Source organism: Molothrus ater, chromosome 29, assembly GCF_012460135.2.
Source record: "Molothrus ater isolate BHLD 08-10-18 breed brown headed cowbird chromosome 29, BPBGC_Mater_1.1, whole genome shotgun sequence".
Lineage (NCBI taxonomy): Eukaryota > Metazoa > Chordata > Aves > Passeriformes > Icteridae > Molothrus > Molothrus ater.
In genome coordinates, this window is record NC_050506.2 from 832,705 (window position 1) to 848,868 (window position 16,164).

The following is a 16,164-nucleotide window of genomic DNA, read 5'->3' on the forward strand; positions in this document are numbered from 1 at the left end:
CCATATAGGGACAGGGACCATATAGGGACAGGGACCATTTAGAGACTTGGTCCATATAGAGATTTGGGCCATATAGGGACTGGGATGGGACCATACAGTGACAGGGACCATGTAGGAACTTGGGCCATAAAGGGACAGGGCCATATAGGGACAGGGCCATAAAGGGACAGGGCCATATAGGACAACAGGACCCTGTGTGACAGGGTAACCACAGGCTCAGTGTCCACGTCCACATCCTCCTCCTGGGGTTCTCCACACCCTGTCTGGGCTGGAGACCCCAACCGGGGATGTCACCACGGCCACCACAGTGACCAGCCTGGGGACCCCAGCCGGGGATGTCACCACAGCCACCACAGTGACCAGCCTGGGGACCCCAACCGGGGATGTCACCACGGCCACCAAGGTGACCAGCCCGGCAGTGGCCCCTGCTGGCCCCACCGGGTCTCTCTGGAGGGGACAGAGGTGCCACAGAGCCACCACGGGCGGTGTCCCCAGCCCGGCCACCTCAGCTCCTCCCTTCCCAAAGCCCGAGTATGGAAAAGCCTCTCGCAGGCGATGGGATGGGGAGACAAGCTCGGCCCAGCCCCGGCACTGGTTTAAACTGGAGCAACTGGTTTAGCTGGGTCAAAGTGGAGCAGGGGAGTCGCAGTGGCTGGGACCTGTTCCAGGCTGTGTGTAAAGCTCCTGGCATGTCCCTCACTGCTGCCTTAGGAACAGCTCCTGGGAATCTGCCCTGCACGGTCCGGGACCCCCGGGACCCCCCAGAACCCCCCGAGTTGGGGTTCACCCTGGGACCCTTCATTCCTGCTGTCCCCAAGGGTTTGGGGGGCTGGGACCTGTTCCAGGGTGTGTGTAAAGCTCCTGGCGTGTCCACTTTGGGAACAGCTCCTGGGAATTTGCCAGCCCTGCAGGATCCGGGACCCCCCAGGACCCCTCGAGTTGGGGTTCACCCTGGGACCCCTCATTCCTGCTGTCCCCAAGGGTTTAGGGGGCTGGGACCTGTTCCAGGGTGTGTGTAAAGCTCCTGGCGTGTCCCTCACTGCTGCTTTAGGAACAGCTCCTGGGAATCTGCCCTGCAGGATCCGGGACCCCCGGGACCCCCCAGAGTTGGGGTTCACCCTCAGTCCTGCTGTCCCAGAGGGATTTGGGGGCCTGGGACCTGTTCCAGGCTGTGTTTAAAGCTCCTGGCGTGTCCCTCACTGCTGCTTCAGTAACAGCTCCTGGGAATCTGCCCTGAACGGTCCGGGACCCCCGGGACCCCCCAGAACCCCCAGAGTTGGGGTTCACCCTGGGACCCCTCATTCCTGCTGTCCCCAAGGGTTTATGGGGCTGGGACCTGTTCCAGGCTGTGTGTAAAGCTCCTGGCGTGTCCCTCACTGCTGCTTCAGGAACAGCTCCTGGGAATCTGCCCTGCAGGATCCGGGACCCCCCAGGACCCCCCAGAGTTGGGGTTCACCCTCGGTGCTGCTGTCCCAGAGGGATTTGGGGGCCTGGGACCTGTTCCAGGCTGTGTGTAAAGCTCCTGGCGTGTCCCTCACTGCTGCTTTAGGAACAGCTCCTGGGAATCTGCCCTGCAGAGTTTGGGACCCCCCGAGTTGGGGTTCACCCTGGGACCCCTCATTCCTGCTGTCCCAAAGGGTTTAGGGGGCTGGGACCTGTTCCAGGCTGTGTGTAAGGCTCCTGGCGTGTCCCTTGTTGCTCCCACTTCTGGGAATCTCCAGCCCTGCAGGGTCCGGGACCCCCCAGAATTGGGGTTCACCCCCGATCCCGCTGTCCCCAAAGGGTTCCTGGGGCTCGGAATGCACCTCGGACACTCCCTCCGTGCCAGTCCCGTCCCTGTCCCCTCTGTCCCCGCCTGGCACGGGGTGGGCTCGGGGTTATTTTTGGCCAATGCCCGTCCCTGTCACGAGCCCGGTGACGTTCCCGGGGCTTTCCCGGGATCCTGCCCGCTCTGATCCGCTCGGGGGACGGGGACGCGGCGAGTGAGTGCCACGGGACCCCTCCCGGTGTCCCCCAGGCTCGGAATTTTGGGATCCGCTCCCTCCCCGTGCCCCCCAGACTCGGAATTTTGGGATCCCCCCCACTTCCGGTGCCCCCCAGACTCGGAATTTTGGGATCCGCTCCCTCCCCGTGCCCCCCCAAGCTCGGAATTTTGGGATCCCCCCACTCCCGGTGCCCCCCACGCTCGGAATTTTGGGATCCGCTCCCTCCCCGTGCCCCCCCAAGCTCGGAATTTTGGGATCCGCTCCCTCCCGGTGCCCCCCAGACTCGGAATTTTGGGATCCCCCCACTCCCGGTGCCCCCCACGCTCGGAATTTTGGGATCCGCTCCCTCCCCGTGCCCCCCCAAGCTCGGAATTTTGGGATCCCCCCACTCCCGGTGCCCCCCAGACTCGGAATTTTGGGATCCGCTCCCTCCCCGGTGCCCCCCAGACTCGGAATTTTGGGATCCGCTCCCTCCCCGTGCCCTCCCTGCCCCACACCTGCAATGGGGCCGTGTCCTAGTCCCGAGGTGCCTTTTGGGACCCCTCCCCTGTTTGGGGACCCCCTTAATCCATCGGACACCCCCAGTTTCCCCATTCCCAGGGTTTGACCCCATCTGGGACCCTTCCCTGTTTGGGGACCCCCTTAATCCATCCATGACCCCCCAATTTCCCCATTCCCAGGGTTTGGCCCCACCGGGTTTGGGGTCCCCGGGCAGGGCCCGTCCTCAGCCGCGGGGACAGGAAATGAGGGAGCTGCAGGATGTTAATTAAGCCCTAATTAGGGCTGGAACACGGCACGAGGAGCTCGGCACCATCCGGCCCTGCTGGAAATGCTGCTCCTGTTTGAGGGGGTCACAGCTCCTGGGGGGGTCTCGGAGAGGGGGTGAGGAATTTAGGGGTGAGGAATTTGGGGGATCAGGAATATGGGGGATCAGGAATATGGGGGATCAGGAATATGGGGGATAAGAAATTTGGGGGATCAGGAATATGGGGGATGAGGAATTTGGGGGATTGGGAATATAGGAGTTGAGGAATTTGGGGGCTGAGGAATTTCAGAGATTAAGAATTAATTTAGGAGATGAGGAATTCGGGGGATTAAGAATTTGGGGGCTGAGGAATTGGGGGGATGAGGAATTTGGGAGATTAGGAATTAATTTAGGAGATGGGGAATTCGGGGGCTGAGGAATTTGGGGTCTGAAGCATTTGGGAGATTGGGAATTTGGGGATTAGGAATTTAGGGGATGAAGAATTTGAGGGCTGAGGAGCTTGGGGGATCAGGAATTTAGGGGATCAGGAATTTGGAAGATTAGGAATTAATTTAGGGGATGAGGAATTCGGGGGATCAGGAATTTGGGGGCTGAGCAATTTTGGGGATCGGGAACTTGGGAGATTAGGAATTTAGGAGAGGAGGAATTCTGGGGATTAAGAATTTGGGGGATGAGGAATTTGGGAGATCGGGAATTCAGGTGCTGAGGAATTTAAGAGATAAGGAATTTAGGAGATGAGGAATTCGGGGTCTGAGGAATTTGGGGGATCAGGAATTTGGGGGATCAGGAATTTGGGAGATTAGGAATTTAGGAGATGAGGAATTCAGGGGATCAGGAACTCGGGGGATCAGGAATTTAGGACATGAGGAATTCGGGGGCAGAGGAATTCGGGGCCGATCTCCCCGGGGATGCCGGAGCCGAGGAGGCTGCGGGGCTCCAGCCCGCGCGGGCCCGGGGCCGTAACGGGATCCCGGGCATTATCGGCAGCACCGGGGCCAGCTCGGCTCCGGTTTCTTTGGCCGAGCCGTTGCTGGAGCAACGCCGGGCTGGGCCTTTGTGGGGCCTTTTCAGGCGGACAAGAGCCCTTTGAGAGCGCGGGGGGCCCCGCGGAGTCACCCGATAGCCCCCGGCGCTCCCCCCGGGCCGCGCTGGCTCCCGAGGACACCGGATCCGTTATGGGCACCGGCAGCCGCCGATCCCAGCCCGGCGGTGCGGCCCCGTTCCCGGTGCTGACAGACGGGGGATGCCCGCAGGGTCACGGCGTGGCCACCGCTGCCACCTGGGGGTCCCCTGGGGCTGTCCCCGATGCGTGACCCCCGTGTCCGTCCCAGTCTCGGCGATGTCCCCAATTTTCCCGCATTTGGGGGGGATGAGGGACGCTCGAGGGTGGCGCGGGGACCCCTCCCGGAGCGATGCTGTCCCCCCGCCGTTCTGGGGGTGCTGTCCGAGGTTTGTGCCCCCCGTGCCCGGCCCCCGCGGGGCTGGCCGGCGGTGCCAGCCCGGCTGCCCAGCCCCGGTATCGGATCCTCCCGGAGGGAGGGGGCTTGGAGCTTATTTAACGTGCCCGGCCCGGCCGGGCGGGAGCACTCGGAGCACGGGGAGCTCAGGTGAGCACAGGTGCCTCTGTTCCACCCCAAACCTCCCCTCAGAACGCTCTGCCCAGCCCCTGGGACCCCCTCAGAACCCCCTGGGATCCCCTCAGAACCCCCAAACCCCCCTGGGATCCCCCAAACCCCCCAGTCCTGCCCCTGGAACCCCCCAGAAGCCCCAGTCCTGACACGGGGATCCCTCCAGACCCCCCAGTCCTGCCCAGCGGGACCACAGCCAGGGCTGGGTGACATTGTGGGGGCTGAGGAATTTGGGGGCTGAGGAACTTGGGGGATCAGGAATTTGGGGGCTGGGGAATTGGGGGGATCGGGAATTTGGAGGATCAGGAATTTGGGGGCTGAGGAATTTGGGAGCTGAGGAATTTGGGGGATCAGGAATTTGGGGGAAGAGGATTTTGGGGGATTATGAATTTGGGGAATCAGGAATTTGGGGGATCAGGAATTTAGGAGGTGAGGAGTTTGGGGGATCGGGAATTTGAGGGCTGAGGAACTTGGGAGATGAGGAATTCGGGGGCTGAGGAATTTGGGGGATCAGGAACTTGGGGGATCAGGAATTTAGGAGATGAGGAATTTGGGGGATTAGGAATTTGGGGGATTAGGAATTTGGGGAATCAGGAATTTGGGGGATCAGGAACTTGGGGGATCAGGAATTTAGGAGATGAGGAATTTAGGGGATCAGGAACTTGGGGGATCAGGAACTTGGGGGATGAGGGATCCGGGGGCTGTGGCCAGGGGGGGTCGCCGGGACAGGGGCGCTGGCGGGTGACGTCTGGGGGTCCCGCAGCCGCAGCCATGGGATCGCAGCTGGAAGGGGCCATGGAGACCCTGATCAATGTCTTCCACCACTACTCGGGCAAGGAGGGCGACAAGTACAAGCTGAGCAAGAAGGAGCTCAAGGAGCTGCTGCAGAGCGAGCTGGGATGTTTCCTGGAGGTAACTGGGACCAGTTTGGGCACCGGGGGGGCTCCTTTTCCCCCATTTCCCAGGGGAACGGTGCCTGCCCAGCCCCAGGGCTCACCCTGTGCCCTCCCCAGACCCAGAAGGACGCGGGGGCCGTGGAGAAGATCATGCAGGACCTGGATGAGAACGGCGACGGCGAGGTGGATTTCCAGGAATTCGTGGTCCTGGTGGCTGCCCTGACCGTGGCCTGCAACACTTTCTTCTGGGAGAACGCCTGACCCCCCCTCCTGCCGCATTCCCATGGGCTCCCAAAATCCCCCAAGAGCCCCTCCAGGCCCCCCCCAGCTCACCCCCTCTGCACCCCAGCATTCCCAGGGGATCCCGCTGGGATCCAGCTGCACAATAAAGGCACCAACCCGAGGGGTGTTGTGAGCTCCTTCCTTGGTTCCTGCTCGGGATTCCTGCCCTGTCCCCGCTGTGAGTGCCCCCAGGGGATATCCCACTGTGGGGTCACGGAAAAAATCCCACTCCGGGTCACCCCAAGGGCTTGGAGACAGCCCTGGGATCCGTCCTGGGATCTACCCTGGGATCCACCTCAGGATCCATCCTGGGGTCACGGGGAAAAGCCACCCTAGGTCACCCCAAGGGCCTGGAGACAGCCATGGATCCACACGGGGATCCACCCTGGGATCCACCCCAGGATCCACCCAGAATCCCCCATGGAACTCCCCATGGAATCCACCCTGGCATCCTCCTGTGATCCCCCCTTTGATCCACCTTGGATCCACCCTGGGATTCCCACTGGGATCTACCCCAGGATCCATCCCAGAATCCTCCCTGGAACCCCCCCTGGAATCCCCTCTGGGATCCCCCCTGGGATCCACCCAGGGATTCCCCCCTGGGATCCACCCCGGGGCAGGGTGACCTCCCGGGATCACCGGGGTTTGGGAAGGAGGGGAACAGGTCGGGACTCGCCGTGGGCGGCTCCGGAGGCGCCCGCGGGGCCGGAGGAACCGGTTGGGATCTCCCGGGAATGGGACGGGACAGGACGGGACAGGACGGTGGCCAAGGGCTCCAGCAGGGCCGCCAGCGCCATCGCCCGCCCGCCATCCCGGTTTGGGATCGGGATTGGGATCGGGGTGGTTATAAAAATAGTAATATAATTAGAGTAATAAAAATTGGGACAATTTGGATTTAGGACAATACGAGACAATAAAAACAAAGAGTTACAGACGGTCCAGGTACCTTTTCTGGGCAAAATAAGCCCGAAAAAGGCCCCACGTTAACAGAGGATTAACCCTTAAAAGCAACAGCCTGTTGCATATTCATACACCTCATGCATGATGCATAAATTCCATTCAAACACAGGATTCTGTCTGGACAGTGTCAACTTCTTCCTCATAATCCTAATGTCATCTTCAGGGCTGAGTGAGGCAGGAAGAAGTTCGTTTCTCCAGATAATGGAGCAATAAAAATCTCTTTCTCTGAAAGATTTAGGTGTCCTGTGGCTGCTATCTCAGTGTGAGTCTTCTCTTTAAAAAAAGAATCTCACATAGCATAGTTTCTATTTTAACTTTATGTCATAACCTAAAACAATATTTAACACACTACTTAAGAAAATTAATACAGCATCACTTTCTAACATAACAATATAATATTAATTTCAATATTTGCCAAAAGCCAATCATAAAACATGCATTTTTCACACCATGGTTCCATGACAATTCCATGACAATTCCATGGCGGTTCCATGACAATTGCACGACAATTGCATGACATTCCATGACAATTCCGTAACGATTCCATGACAATTCCGTGACGATTCCATGACGGTTCCATGACGGTTCCATGACGGTTCCATGACAATTCCGTAACGATTCCATGACGACACCGCTCCCTATGACGTCACCACGACTCCACCCCGAATTCCCGCCAGAACGTTCCCACCTCCTCCTCCGCCCCGCCTCTTTCCCCGCCCCCTCCGCTGCTCCACCAATCACCGCCCACCGAGGGCGGGGCTCGCGCGGCAGGGGGCGTGGCCGGGAGCGCGGCCGCCATTTCGGTGGGGGCGGGAGCGGCGCCGCCGCCATTTTGTCGCGGGCGGCTGAGGGAGAAGCGGCGGCGGCGGCGGCGGCGGGAGCGGGCGGAGCTCAGCGCCGGCCCCGGCCCCGGCCCCGCGCCGGCCTCACACCGGCCCCACACCGGCCCCGCAATCACCCGCTCGTCCGTCGGAGCCACCGGAGACCTGGCGACCGTGTGCTTCGGTGAGTGAGCGGCCCGGGGGCGGAGAGTCGGGGGGCGATCCTGAGGGCCCGGGGAGTCCCCTCATGATCCCTTCATGGCCCCCTCATGATCCCTTCATTGCCCCCTCATGGCCCCCTCAGGGTCGGGGCTTTTCCCCCTTATCGGGCTCCAGAACCGGGCCTGAGGGGGGCGGAGCTGATTGTTTTTCCCCTCAGGAAGAAAAACGCTTTCTAAACCACTTCAAATTGAAAAAGCTGCTGTATATTAAAATGAAATTATTAAAAATCATTTAAAACAGGAATAAGGATTTCTGTTGTCGCCATTTCTGGGTGTAAATCCTCTCAATAAAGCGGTTTTTTGAGGGTGTTATAGAGTGAGCGCATCCCGGCCGTTATCCACCCGTTAAATTTGCTGCTAATTAGAAATTAAATTAATAAATCGATCTGCAGAGCACGGAGGTTGGAACCCGGCGTGTTTCTGTAGGATCCAACACTGGGGGGGGATTTAAATCCCTGCCCTGAGGGGATTTAAACCTCGATGTTTTTAAAGGATACGATGCTTTTGTAGCATCACCTTGGATTTTTATTCCAAATTTTATTCCCTGTGCCCTTAAAATTGGGGTTTGCACCTTGGTCATGCTAAGAACATGGGAAATGTGGAGGTGTCACTGTGCTAAAGGCATTTGAGTGCTATTTACAGCTGGATTTTTACATTATTACTCAAAAAGACGATAAAGTATTCATTGTAAAAAGATAAATTTTTACTAAAGGTAAATTAAAATAACTCCCCTATTTATTAAACCTGGTAGAGGGGTATAAAACATTAAAAATACATAAATATATTATTTATAACTTGTCTCACTTTTAGTTTTCTCCACACAGAGCAGAGGTTTTTTAATGTTTAATGATGTAAATATGTAATAATTGTATTAATTTGATGTTTTGGGTTCTGGTTTGCATCTTTGCTCTGAAGATGCCATTTGGTTTCCATCTTGCTGCTGGATTTTTATATTATTCCTCCTAATATTGCTGAAGCATTCACTGTAAAAAGATGAATTTTTGGTAAGGGAGAAATAAATTCCCTGATTTATTAAAACTAGGGGAGGACAAAAATACATTAAAAATCCCCGAATCAGAACTGAAAAATTCTGTCAGAGGGATAAAATCACTGAAAATAAATGAATTTTATATTTCACATAACCTGCAGTAATCTTGATTTCGTCCACTCATGGAGGCAGAACAGAAGGGCTTTTTGGTATTTAGTGGTCTAAATGTGCACTAAATGTCTAAATTTTCATTTTTGGGGCCTGTTTTTTGCAGATTCTCTGAAGATGGCTGCACAGTCAGCACCGAAGGTCGTGCTAAAGAGCACCACCAAGATGTCTCTGAACGAGCGGTGAGGAAGCCAACGGCACCTTCAGCTCCTAAGAAATCATATATCTATATTTTTTATTTTTTATTTTTTTACTTAATTCTCACTATCCAAAAAAAAAAAAAAAAAAAAATCCAAAAACCCACCGTGGTTTTTCCGCCCTCTTTTAACCTCATCCAGCCAGCGGGTGGTGCCTTCCACACCCGCCTTACCCAAGGTTAAAAGGGCCAAAAAACAAAATCATTCCGGAGGGGATTTCTCCGTGCTTTTAGTTGTCCTAAATCCGGTGGGATGTGTTGTAAGAGCAGAGACCAACCTCACACCCTCCCTGTCTCTCCCACATGTTTTGACATTGGTATTTTGGCTCTGCTGCCGCGCCCGAGGGTCCCACCCGCCCGGGTGGGCTCTGTAAGAGGCCGGCGGCGGCCTCGGAACCGGCCCGAAGGCCCTTCCGGGCCTTGTAAGAGGCACCAGCTTTGGCTTCACCTCCATCTCTCGCTGTCCTCGAGCTCCTCCCGTGGCTCATTCCGCTGGGTGTTCCCACCTCTGGCTCCTCCGTGATCACTAACGGGCGTCCGTCTGTCCAGCTGAGCACTGTGGGGTTGAACGCGCTGCCGTGGGGCAGCCCGAGCTCAGGGGCGCCTTGCTGGCTCCTTCCCTCCCTGGCAGCCCAAACTCCTCCTTTTTAAGGGGTGGATTTCATTTTAAGGGGTGGATTTCGTCTTTAGGAGGTGGATTTCGTTTTTAGGAGGTAAATTTCGTTTTTAGGAGGTGGATTTCGTTTTTAGGAGGTAAATTTCGTTTTTAGGAGGTGGATTTCGTTTTTTGGAGGTAAATTTAATTTTTATGGGGTGGATTTCATTTTTAGGGGGTAAATTTCATTTTCATGGGGTGAGTTTCCTTTTTATGGGGTAGATTTAATTTTTAGGCGGTAAATTTCATTTTTGTGGGCTGAATTACATTTTGAGGAGGTGAATTTCATTTTTTAGGAGGTGATTTTCATTTTTTAGGAGGTGAATTTCCTTTTTATGGGGTGAATTTCCTTTTTATGGGGTGGATTTAATTTTTAGGCGGTAAATTTCATTTTTGTGGGCTGAATTGCATTTTTAGGAGGTGAATTTCATTTTTATGGGGTGGATTTCGTTTTTAGGGGGTGAATTTCATTTTTAGGGATTAAATTTCATTTTTAGGGGGTGAATTTCATTTTTAGGGATTAAATTTCATTTTTAGGGGATGGATTTAATTTTTAGGCGGTAAATTTGATTTTTATGGGGTGAATTTCATTTTTAGGAGGTGAATTTCATTTTTAGGGGGTGAATTTCATTTTTAGGGGGTAGGTTTCATCTTTAGGGGGTGAATTCCATTTTTAGGGATTAAATTTCATTTTTATGGGGTGGATTTTGCTCACCAGCTCCCCAGGAAGCTGCTGGAGCTCGGGAGCTTTATTTACCACCTCTCTTTGATGGAGAAATGAAAACACCACACAAATCCCCGAGTGGCCTCATTTCAGCAGAGCAGTTGGGTAGAATTCAGGAGATGCTCTGAGTGGTGGAATTTTGTACAATCACGGTTGGAAAAGGCTTTAAGATGATCCCTTCCAACCTGATGCTGGAGGACACCAAGCGTGGCCTCTTCCCCACCTCCCTCCTAGCCTGGAATTTTGACGCTTTTCCCAGATTTTTTTTGGGGGGGGGGGGGGGGGGCTTGATTTGGCTTTTGCTGTCCTGTTTCTCCCCCTCTGTGTCACGCCCATCCCCGCTTCCTGCTGGTTGTCACCCCTTCTGCCATCTCTAAACCCACTAACCTCCAGCTTTCTCATTCCCACTGAAAACTTCCACCTCATTCCTGCCTCTCCAGCGAGGGATCCGTAATCCCGTAAAGTGCCACTCTTTGCATAAAAGGTTCATGGGAGCTGGAGCCCCACTCGAGCACCGTGAAATGCCGATAATTGTGTGTTTTAAGCTTTAATTAAACCCCGTTTTATTCGACCTTGAAGCTTCACTAACATGCTGAAGAACAAACAGCCGATGCCGGTGAATATCCGGGCCACCATGCAGCAGCAGCAGCTGGCCAGCGCTCGAAACAGACGGCTGGCCCAGCAGATGGAGAACAGACCGTCTGTGCAGGCTGCTCTGAAGCTCAAACAGGTGAGGGGGAAGGAGATTTGAGCCTTGCAGGATGTGGAAAAAACAACTCCGGAAAGAGAAAGAGGCCAGAGAAGGGAAGGGGATGGAGGGTGAGTGTGGGGAGCTCAGGGGGGGGTTGTGCTTCTCCAGAACTCCCTGACAGGACGGTGGGGTTGGACACACGAGGAGATTTTGTTCCTGGGGAGGTTTATCAGGCTTTGGGAGGGGCTGCCCAGGGAATTTTGGAGTTGCCATCCCTGGAGGTGGCCAGGGAAAGCCTGGATGTGGCACCTGGGCTGGGCACAAGGTGGGGATTGCACTCAGTGGTCTGGGAGGTCTTTTCCTACTGGAGACTTTTGGAATTCTGTAAATAAGGAGTTGGAGAGTGTCAAGGATGGAGAAGGGTCTGCAGGGGCCGTGTGAGGAGTGGCTGGGGGCACTTGGTGTGTGCAGCTGGAGCAGAGGAGACTCGGGGATCTGCAGCTCCAATCTCTGCTCCCTGGGACAGGAACGGGATCCTGGGAACAGCTGGAGCTGTGCCAGGGCAGGTTTGGGATGGATTTTAGGGAAAAGTTCTTCCCCTCCAGAGTGCTCAGGCTCCCCAGGAAATGGGGTGAAGCTGTGCCAGGGCAGGTTTGGGATGGATTTTAGGGAAAGGTTCTTCCCCTCCAGAGTGCTCGGGCTCCCCAGGAAATGGGGTGAAGCTGTGCCAGGGCAGGTTTGGGATGGATTTTAGGGCCCCCAGAGGGTGCTGGGCACTGCCCAGGCTCCACAGGGAATGAGCACATTCCTGAGGCTGCCAGAGCTCCAGGAGCTGTTCCAGGGATGCCCAGGATGGGATTTTGGGGTGTCTGTGCAGGGCCAGGAGTTGGCCTGGGCGATCCTCATGGATCCCTCCCAACTCAGAGCATCCCATAATCCTAAAAAACGAGATACCTGGGAGGGACTGGCAGAAAATCTCCCCTTTTTCCCTCAGATCAGTGACACCTTGTCACTCCCTGCTTGCCACTGGGGGTTTTCCCTACACGTTGTCACTCCCTGGTTCTCGCTGGGGGTGTTGGGTGCTGCCTCTTGATGTCTCCTCTCTATTTTTCCAGACCAAAGGCTCATCCCGGCCTCCGGGAGCTGCTTCACCTTCACAGTCCCAGGGCAACGACATCCCCTAAAACCCCACCCTCCCTCTTCACCCTTTGCCGTGCTGGCTTTTCCTGTGGCGGAGCCCTTTCACGTCCCCGATCCCAGACTGCTGCATGACTCCTGTCCCTCCCAAATCTTCTCTTCCAGAAGAGCTTGAAGCAACGCCTCGGCAAGAGCAACATCCAGGCGCGGCTGGGCCGGCCGGCGGGGACGCTGGCCCGAGGAGCCCTGGGCCAACGGGGGCTGGCCCTGGGCCAGCGGGGGCTGCCCCGGGGGGCCCTGCGGGGCCGCGGCGCCCGCGCCATCATCCGAGGAGGGGTGGCACTCCGAGGTCAGTGCCCTGCCAGCCGTCCCCTGTCCCCTCACACGCCGTCCCCCTGGCTGAAATTCTGTTTATTGGTGTTGCTGATACTGCGGGTGGGACCTGCTTTGGCTTGGCTGAACCAAATAGGGGCAGCTGTGGTGTTTGCTTCACCCCAGAGACACTTTTGGCTGGCTGGATCACCCCAGAGACATTTTTGGCCAGCTGCATGTAGGTTTTTTTTTTACCCCAGAGACACTTTTGGCCAGCTGGATCACCCCAGAGACACCTTTGGCCAGCTGGGTGTGAGGTGTTTCACCCCAAAGACATTTTTGGCCAGCTGGATCACCCCAGAGACACTTTGGGCTTTATGGATCACCCCAGAGACACTTTTGGCCAGCTGGGGGTGAGGTGTTTCACCCCAAAAACACTTTTGGCCAGCTGGATGTGAGGTGAACCCCAACAACACTTTTGGCCAGCTGGGGGTGAGGTGTTTCACCCCAAAAACACTTTTGGCCCGCTGGATGTTGCAGTTGGGCACGTGGAGACAAGTCCAGACATTTCAGGGCTCTGGTGGTGGTGGTGGTGGGATGCAGCTTCCTGCCATGGAAGGTTCCTCAGGTTTCCCTCTGCTGGAGAAGCTTTAAGGCAGTGGTGAAGGAAAGGAGTCAGTTCTGATGGAGGGTTTTAATCCAGAGTTTTTATTCTGAATCCAGCAACTGCTCCAGCAGAACTCCCTGAAGTGAGTGGTTGCTGGGGGAGAGGAGGAGGGAAGGGATAGGGAGCCACCAACCAGGTACAGGGGACAAAGGACACCTGGATGTCCCTCCTGGAATTCCAGGACTGCCAGACAGCTCGGCAGGGCTCAGGGTGGGGAAGGGAGGCATGATTGACACACCTGGGAAGGAAATACCGGGGGAGGGACCCGTGTTCTGAGGGAAACCATGAAATCCCACCTCAAGACCCATTTTTCTGGCTTTTCCACCCAAGGTCAAGGCCTGCTGCGTGGCGGGAGAGGGATTGCCCCCAGGATGGGCCTGCGCAGAGGCGGCATCAGGGGCCGCGGGGGCCCGGGCAGAGGCGGCCTGGGCCGGGGCGCCATGGGCCGGGGAGGCATCGGCGGCAGAGGTCAGTGCCTGGGAGCAGCAGGGGTAATCCAGGATCCAGCTGGGATCCTTGTGTGCTGGCCGAGGCTGGGGACTGGGGCCTGCAGCCACAAGAGTTCCCAGCCTGGGATTCAAAGCTTTTATCCAAGATGTGGTGGTTTTATCAGCAGGGTGGGATGGGAAAGCCAAGAGCCGGGTGTTGGTGTTAGGCTGGGATTGAGGAGTTTTCAGGAAGCTCCTAAATTGAGTGATGAGAAGGAGCTGGGAGTGTAGCCACGAATCTTTAAGGGGCTGAGAGGGGTGGGAAATCCTGGGATGGAGGCAGTGATGGAGTGGGAAATCCTGGATGGAGGATGGAGGCAGTGATGGGGTTGGAAATCCTGGGATGGAGGCAGTGAGGAGTGGGGTGAGAAATCCTGATATGGACGAAGTGAGGGGTGGGAAATCCTGGGATGCAGGCAGTGACAGGGTGGAAAATCCCATATTGTGATGGAGGCAGTGAGGGGTATGAAATCCCATGAATGAGGGGTTGGAAATCCTGGGATTCAGACAATGATGAAGTGGGAAATCCCGTGAATGAGGGGTGTGCAATCCCATGAATGAGGGGTGTGCAATCCCATGAATGAGGGGTGTGCAATCCCATGAATGAGGGGTGTGCAATCCCGGCATGGAGGGGTGTGCAATCCCATGAACGAGGGGTGTACAATCCCCTGAATGAGGGGTGTGCAATCCCATGAACGAGGGGTGTGCAATCCCGGCATGGAGGGGTGGGAAATCCTGGGATTCAGACAATGATAGAGTGGGAAATCATGAGATGGGGGCAGTGATGGGATTGAGGCAGTGAGGAGTAGGAAATCCCAGGATGGAGGGTGTGCAATCCCATGAATGAGGGGTGTGCAATCCCGGGATGGAGGGTGTGCAATCCCGTGAATGAGGGGTGTGCAATCTCACAATTGAGGGGTGTGCAATCCCCTGAATTAAGGGTGTGCAATCCCATGAATTAGGGGTGTACAATCCCGTGAATGAGGGGTGTGCAATCCCGGGATGGAGGGTGTACAATCCCACAATTGAGGGGTGTGCAATCCCGTGAATGAGGGGTGTCCAATCCCGGGATGGAGGGTGTGCAATCCCACAATTGAAAGGTGTACAATCCCATGAATGAGGGGTGTGCAATCCCGGGATGGAGGGTGTGCAATCCCGTGAATTAGGGGTGTGCAATCCCGGGATGGAGGGTGTGCAATCCCGTGAATTAGGGGTGTCCAATCCCCTGAATTAGGGGTGTCCAATCCCGGGGTGCCGGCAGTGACAGAGTGGGAACTCCCAGGACCCATCCCATGACCGTTCCCACCCTGCAGGGCGCGGCATGGCCGGGCGCGGCCGGGGCGGCTTCGGCGGGCGCGGCAGAGGCCGGGGCCGCGGCAGAGGCTCGGCACGGCCCGCGCTCACCAAGGAGCAGCTGGACAACCAGCTGGACGCCTACATGTCCAAGACCAAGGGACACCTGGACGCCGAGCTGGACGCGTACATGGCACAGACGGATCCCGAGGCCGCCGACTGAGGGGCCGGGACTGCCGGGGAGGGAAACTCAGACTTAGTGTGTTCTTGGATGTTTTGATACTCTCTGTTGTATTAAACTTTTTTTGGATTGTTCTTTTCCGGGGATCTTTTTTTTTGGTGATTTTTCACTGAGGAAGCGCGGATGGGATGGAGCTGCTGTGGAGAATCTGCTGGTGGCAGCACCAGGGATGGACCTGTGGATTGGGGACCTGGTGTTTGTGTGCCTCTGGAGCTCCCTGGTTGGGTTTGGGATGGGTTTGTTGGGTTTTGGGTTGGGGTTGTTGGGTTTTGGGATGAGTTTGTTGGGTTTTGGGATGGTTTGTTGGATTTTGGGATGGGGTTGTTGGGTTTTGGGATGGGGTTGTTGGGTTTTGGGTTGGGTTTGTAGGGTTTTGGGATGGTTTGTCGTGTTTTGGCACGGGTTTGTTGGGTTTTGGGATGGTTTGTCGTGTTTTGGCATGGGTTTGTTGGGTTTTGGGATGGGTTTGTTGGGTTTTGGGTTGGTTTGTTGGATTTTGGGATGGGGTTGTTGGGTTTTGGGATGGGTTTGTTAGATTTTCATAAGGGTTTGTTGAGTTTTGGGATGGGGTTCTTGGATTTTGGGATGAGTTTGTGGGTTTGGGGATGGTTGGTTGGCTTTTGGGATGGATTTGTCAGGTTTTGGGATGGTTTGGTTGAGTTTTGGGACGAGTTTCTTGGGTTTTGGCATGGGTTTGTTGGATTTTTGGGATCAGCCCTTGTACGTTTTGGGATGGCTGCAGTTCAGTTTGACCCCCCTAAAGCCAAATCAGCCTTTCCAGCAGGAAGAACCTGACTTTGGCTGGTTTTCTCCTCCCAGATCCTTTTTGTTCTGCACCAAAAATCCCTGTGGGGTTGGGGCAGGTGGAAAGCTTCCCTGTTTTAGTGGATTTTGGGGGGTTTGAGTTTGAGTTCTTTTGGCGCCGCGTTTCTGTGTGGTTCAAGTGTTTGTTTAAAGAAATGAGAGGCAGGGACAGAAAATTCAGCCAGGACAGTGAAGTGGAAATGCCTCTTTTCCAGAACAGGCTCCAAAATTCATCTTTTTT

At 55.6% G+C, this 16,164-nt stretch overlaps 2 protein-coding genes across 7 annotated transcripts; both read left to right on the forward strand.

Annotated features, from left to right (window-relative positions):
* The first annotated feature begins 1,902 nt into the window (after nucleotides 1-1,902).
* S100A1 (S100 calcium binding protein A1) lies at nucleotides 1,903-5,678 on the forward strand. 3 transcript variants are annotated; one of them, XM_036397932.1, is made up of 3 exons: nucleotides 1,903-1,982; nucleotides 5,143-5,291; nucleotides 5,393-5,678. In XM_036397932.1, the coding sequence occupies exons 2-3, from the start codon at nucleotides 5,151-5,153 to the stop codon at nucleotides 5,534-5,536; spliced, it is 285 nt and encodes a 94-aa protein (XP_036253825.1). In that variant the 5' UTR covers nucleotides 1,903-1,982; nucleotides 5,143-5,150; the 3' UTR covers nucleotides 5,537-5,678. The 3 variants fall into 3 exon arrangements, with proteins under 3 accessions (XP_036253825.1, XP_036253827.1, XP_036253824.1); XM_036397934.2 differs by lacking the exon at nucleotides 1,903-1,982 and adding an exon at nucleotides 2,797-2,867; XM_036397931.2 differs by lacking the exon at nucleotides 1,903-1,982 and adding an exon at nucleotides 3,853-4,358.
* A 1,677-nt stretch (nucleotides 5,679-7,355) lies between these two features.
* On the forward strand, nucleotides 7,356-15,195 carry CHTOP (chromatin target of PRMT1). 4 transcript variants are annotated; one of them, XM_054517637.1, is made up of 6 exons: nucleotides 7,356-7,522; nucleotides 8,822-8,897; nucleotides 10,870-11,020; nucleotides 12,284-12,467; nucleotides 13,428-13,565; nucleotides 14,899-15,195. In XM_054517637.1, exons 2-6 carry the CDS (start codon nucleotides 8,833-8,835, stop codon nucleotides 15,099-15,101), a joined length of 741 nt encoding a protein of 246 aa, XP_054373612.1. In that variant the 5' UTR covers nucleotides 7,356-7,522; nucleotides 8,822-8,832; the 3' UTR covers nucleotides 15,102-15,195. The 4 variants fall into 4 exon arrangements, with proteins under 4 accessions (XP_054373612.1, XP_036253810.1, XP_036253808.1 ...); XM_036397917.2 differs by having other exon boundaries at nucleotides 12,287-12,467; XM_054517638.1 differs by lacking the exons at nucleotides 7,356-7,522; nucleotides 8,822-8,897 and adding an exon at nucleotides 8,914-9,624 and having other exon boundaries at nucleotides 9,685-11,020.
* The last annotated feature ends 969 nt before the right edge of the window (nucleotides 15,196-16,164 follow it).

Coding starts and splice junctions, on each gene's coding strand:
- S100A1 (XM_036397931.2), top strand. CDS start 3,995: ATGCCCGCAGGGTCACGGCGTGGCCACCGCTGCCACCTGGGGGTCCCC. Junction 4,359..5,142: donor TCGGAGCACGGGGAGCTCAG/GTGAGCACAGGT, acceptor GGGGTCCCGCAG/CCGCAGCCATGGGATCGCAG. Junction 5,292..5,392: donor AGCTGGGATGTTTCCTGGAG/GTAACTGGGACC, acceptor TGCCCTCCCCAG/ACCCAGAAGGACGCGGGGGC.
- CHTOP (XM_054517637.1), top strand. CDS start 8,833: ATGGCTGCACAGTCAGCACCGAAGGTCGTGCTAAAGAGCACCACCAAG. Junction 11,021..12,283: donor CTGCTCTGAAGCTCAAACAG/GTGAGGGGGAAG, acceptor CTTCTCTTCCAG/AAGAGCTTGAAGCAACGCCT. Junction 13,566..14,898: donor GGGAGGCATCGGCGGCAGAG/GTCAGTGCCTGG, acceptor CCCACCCTGCAG/GGCGCGGCATGGCCGGGCGC.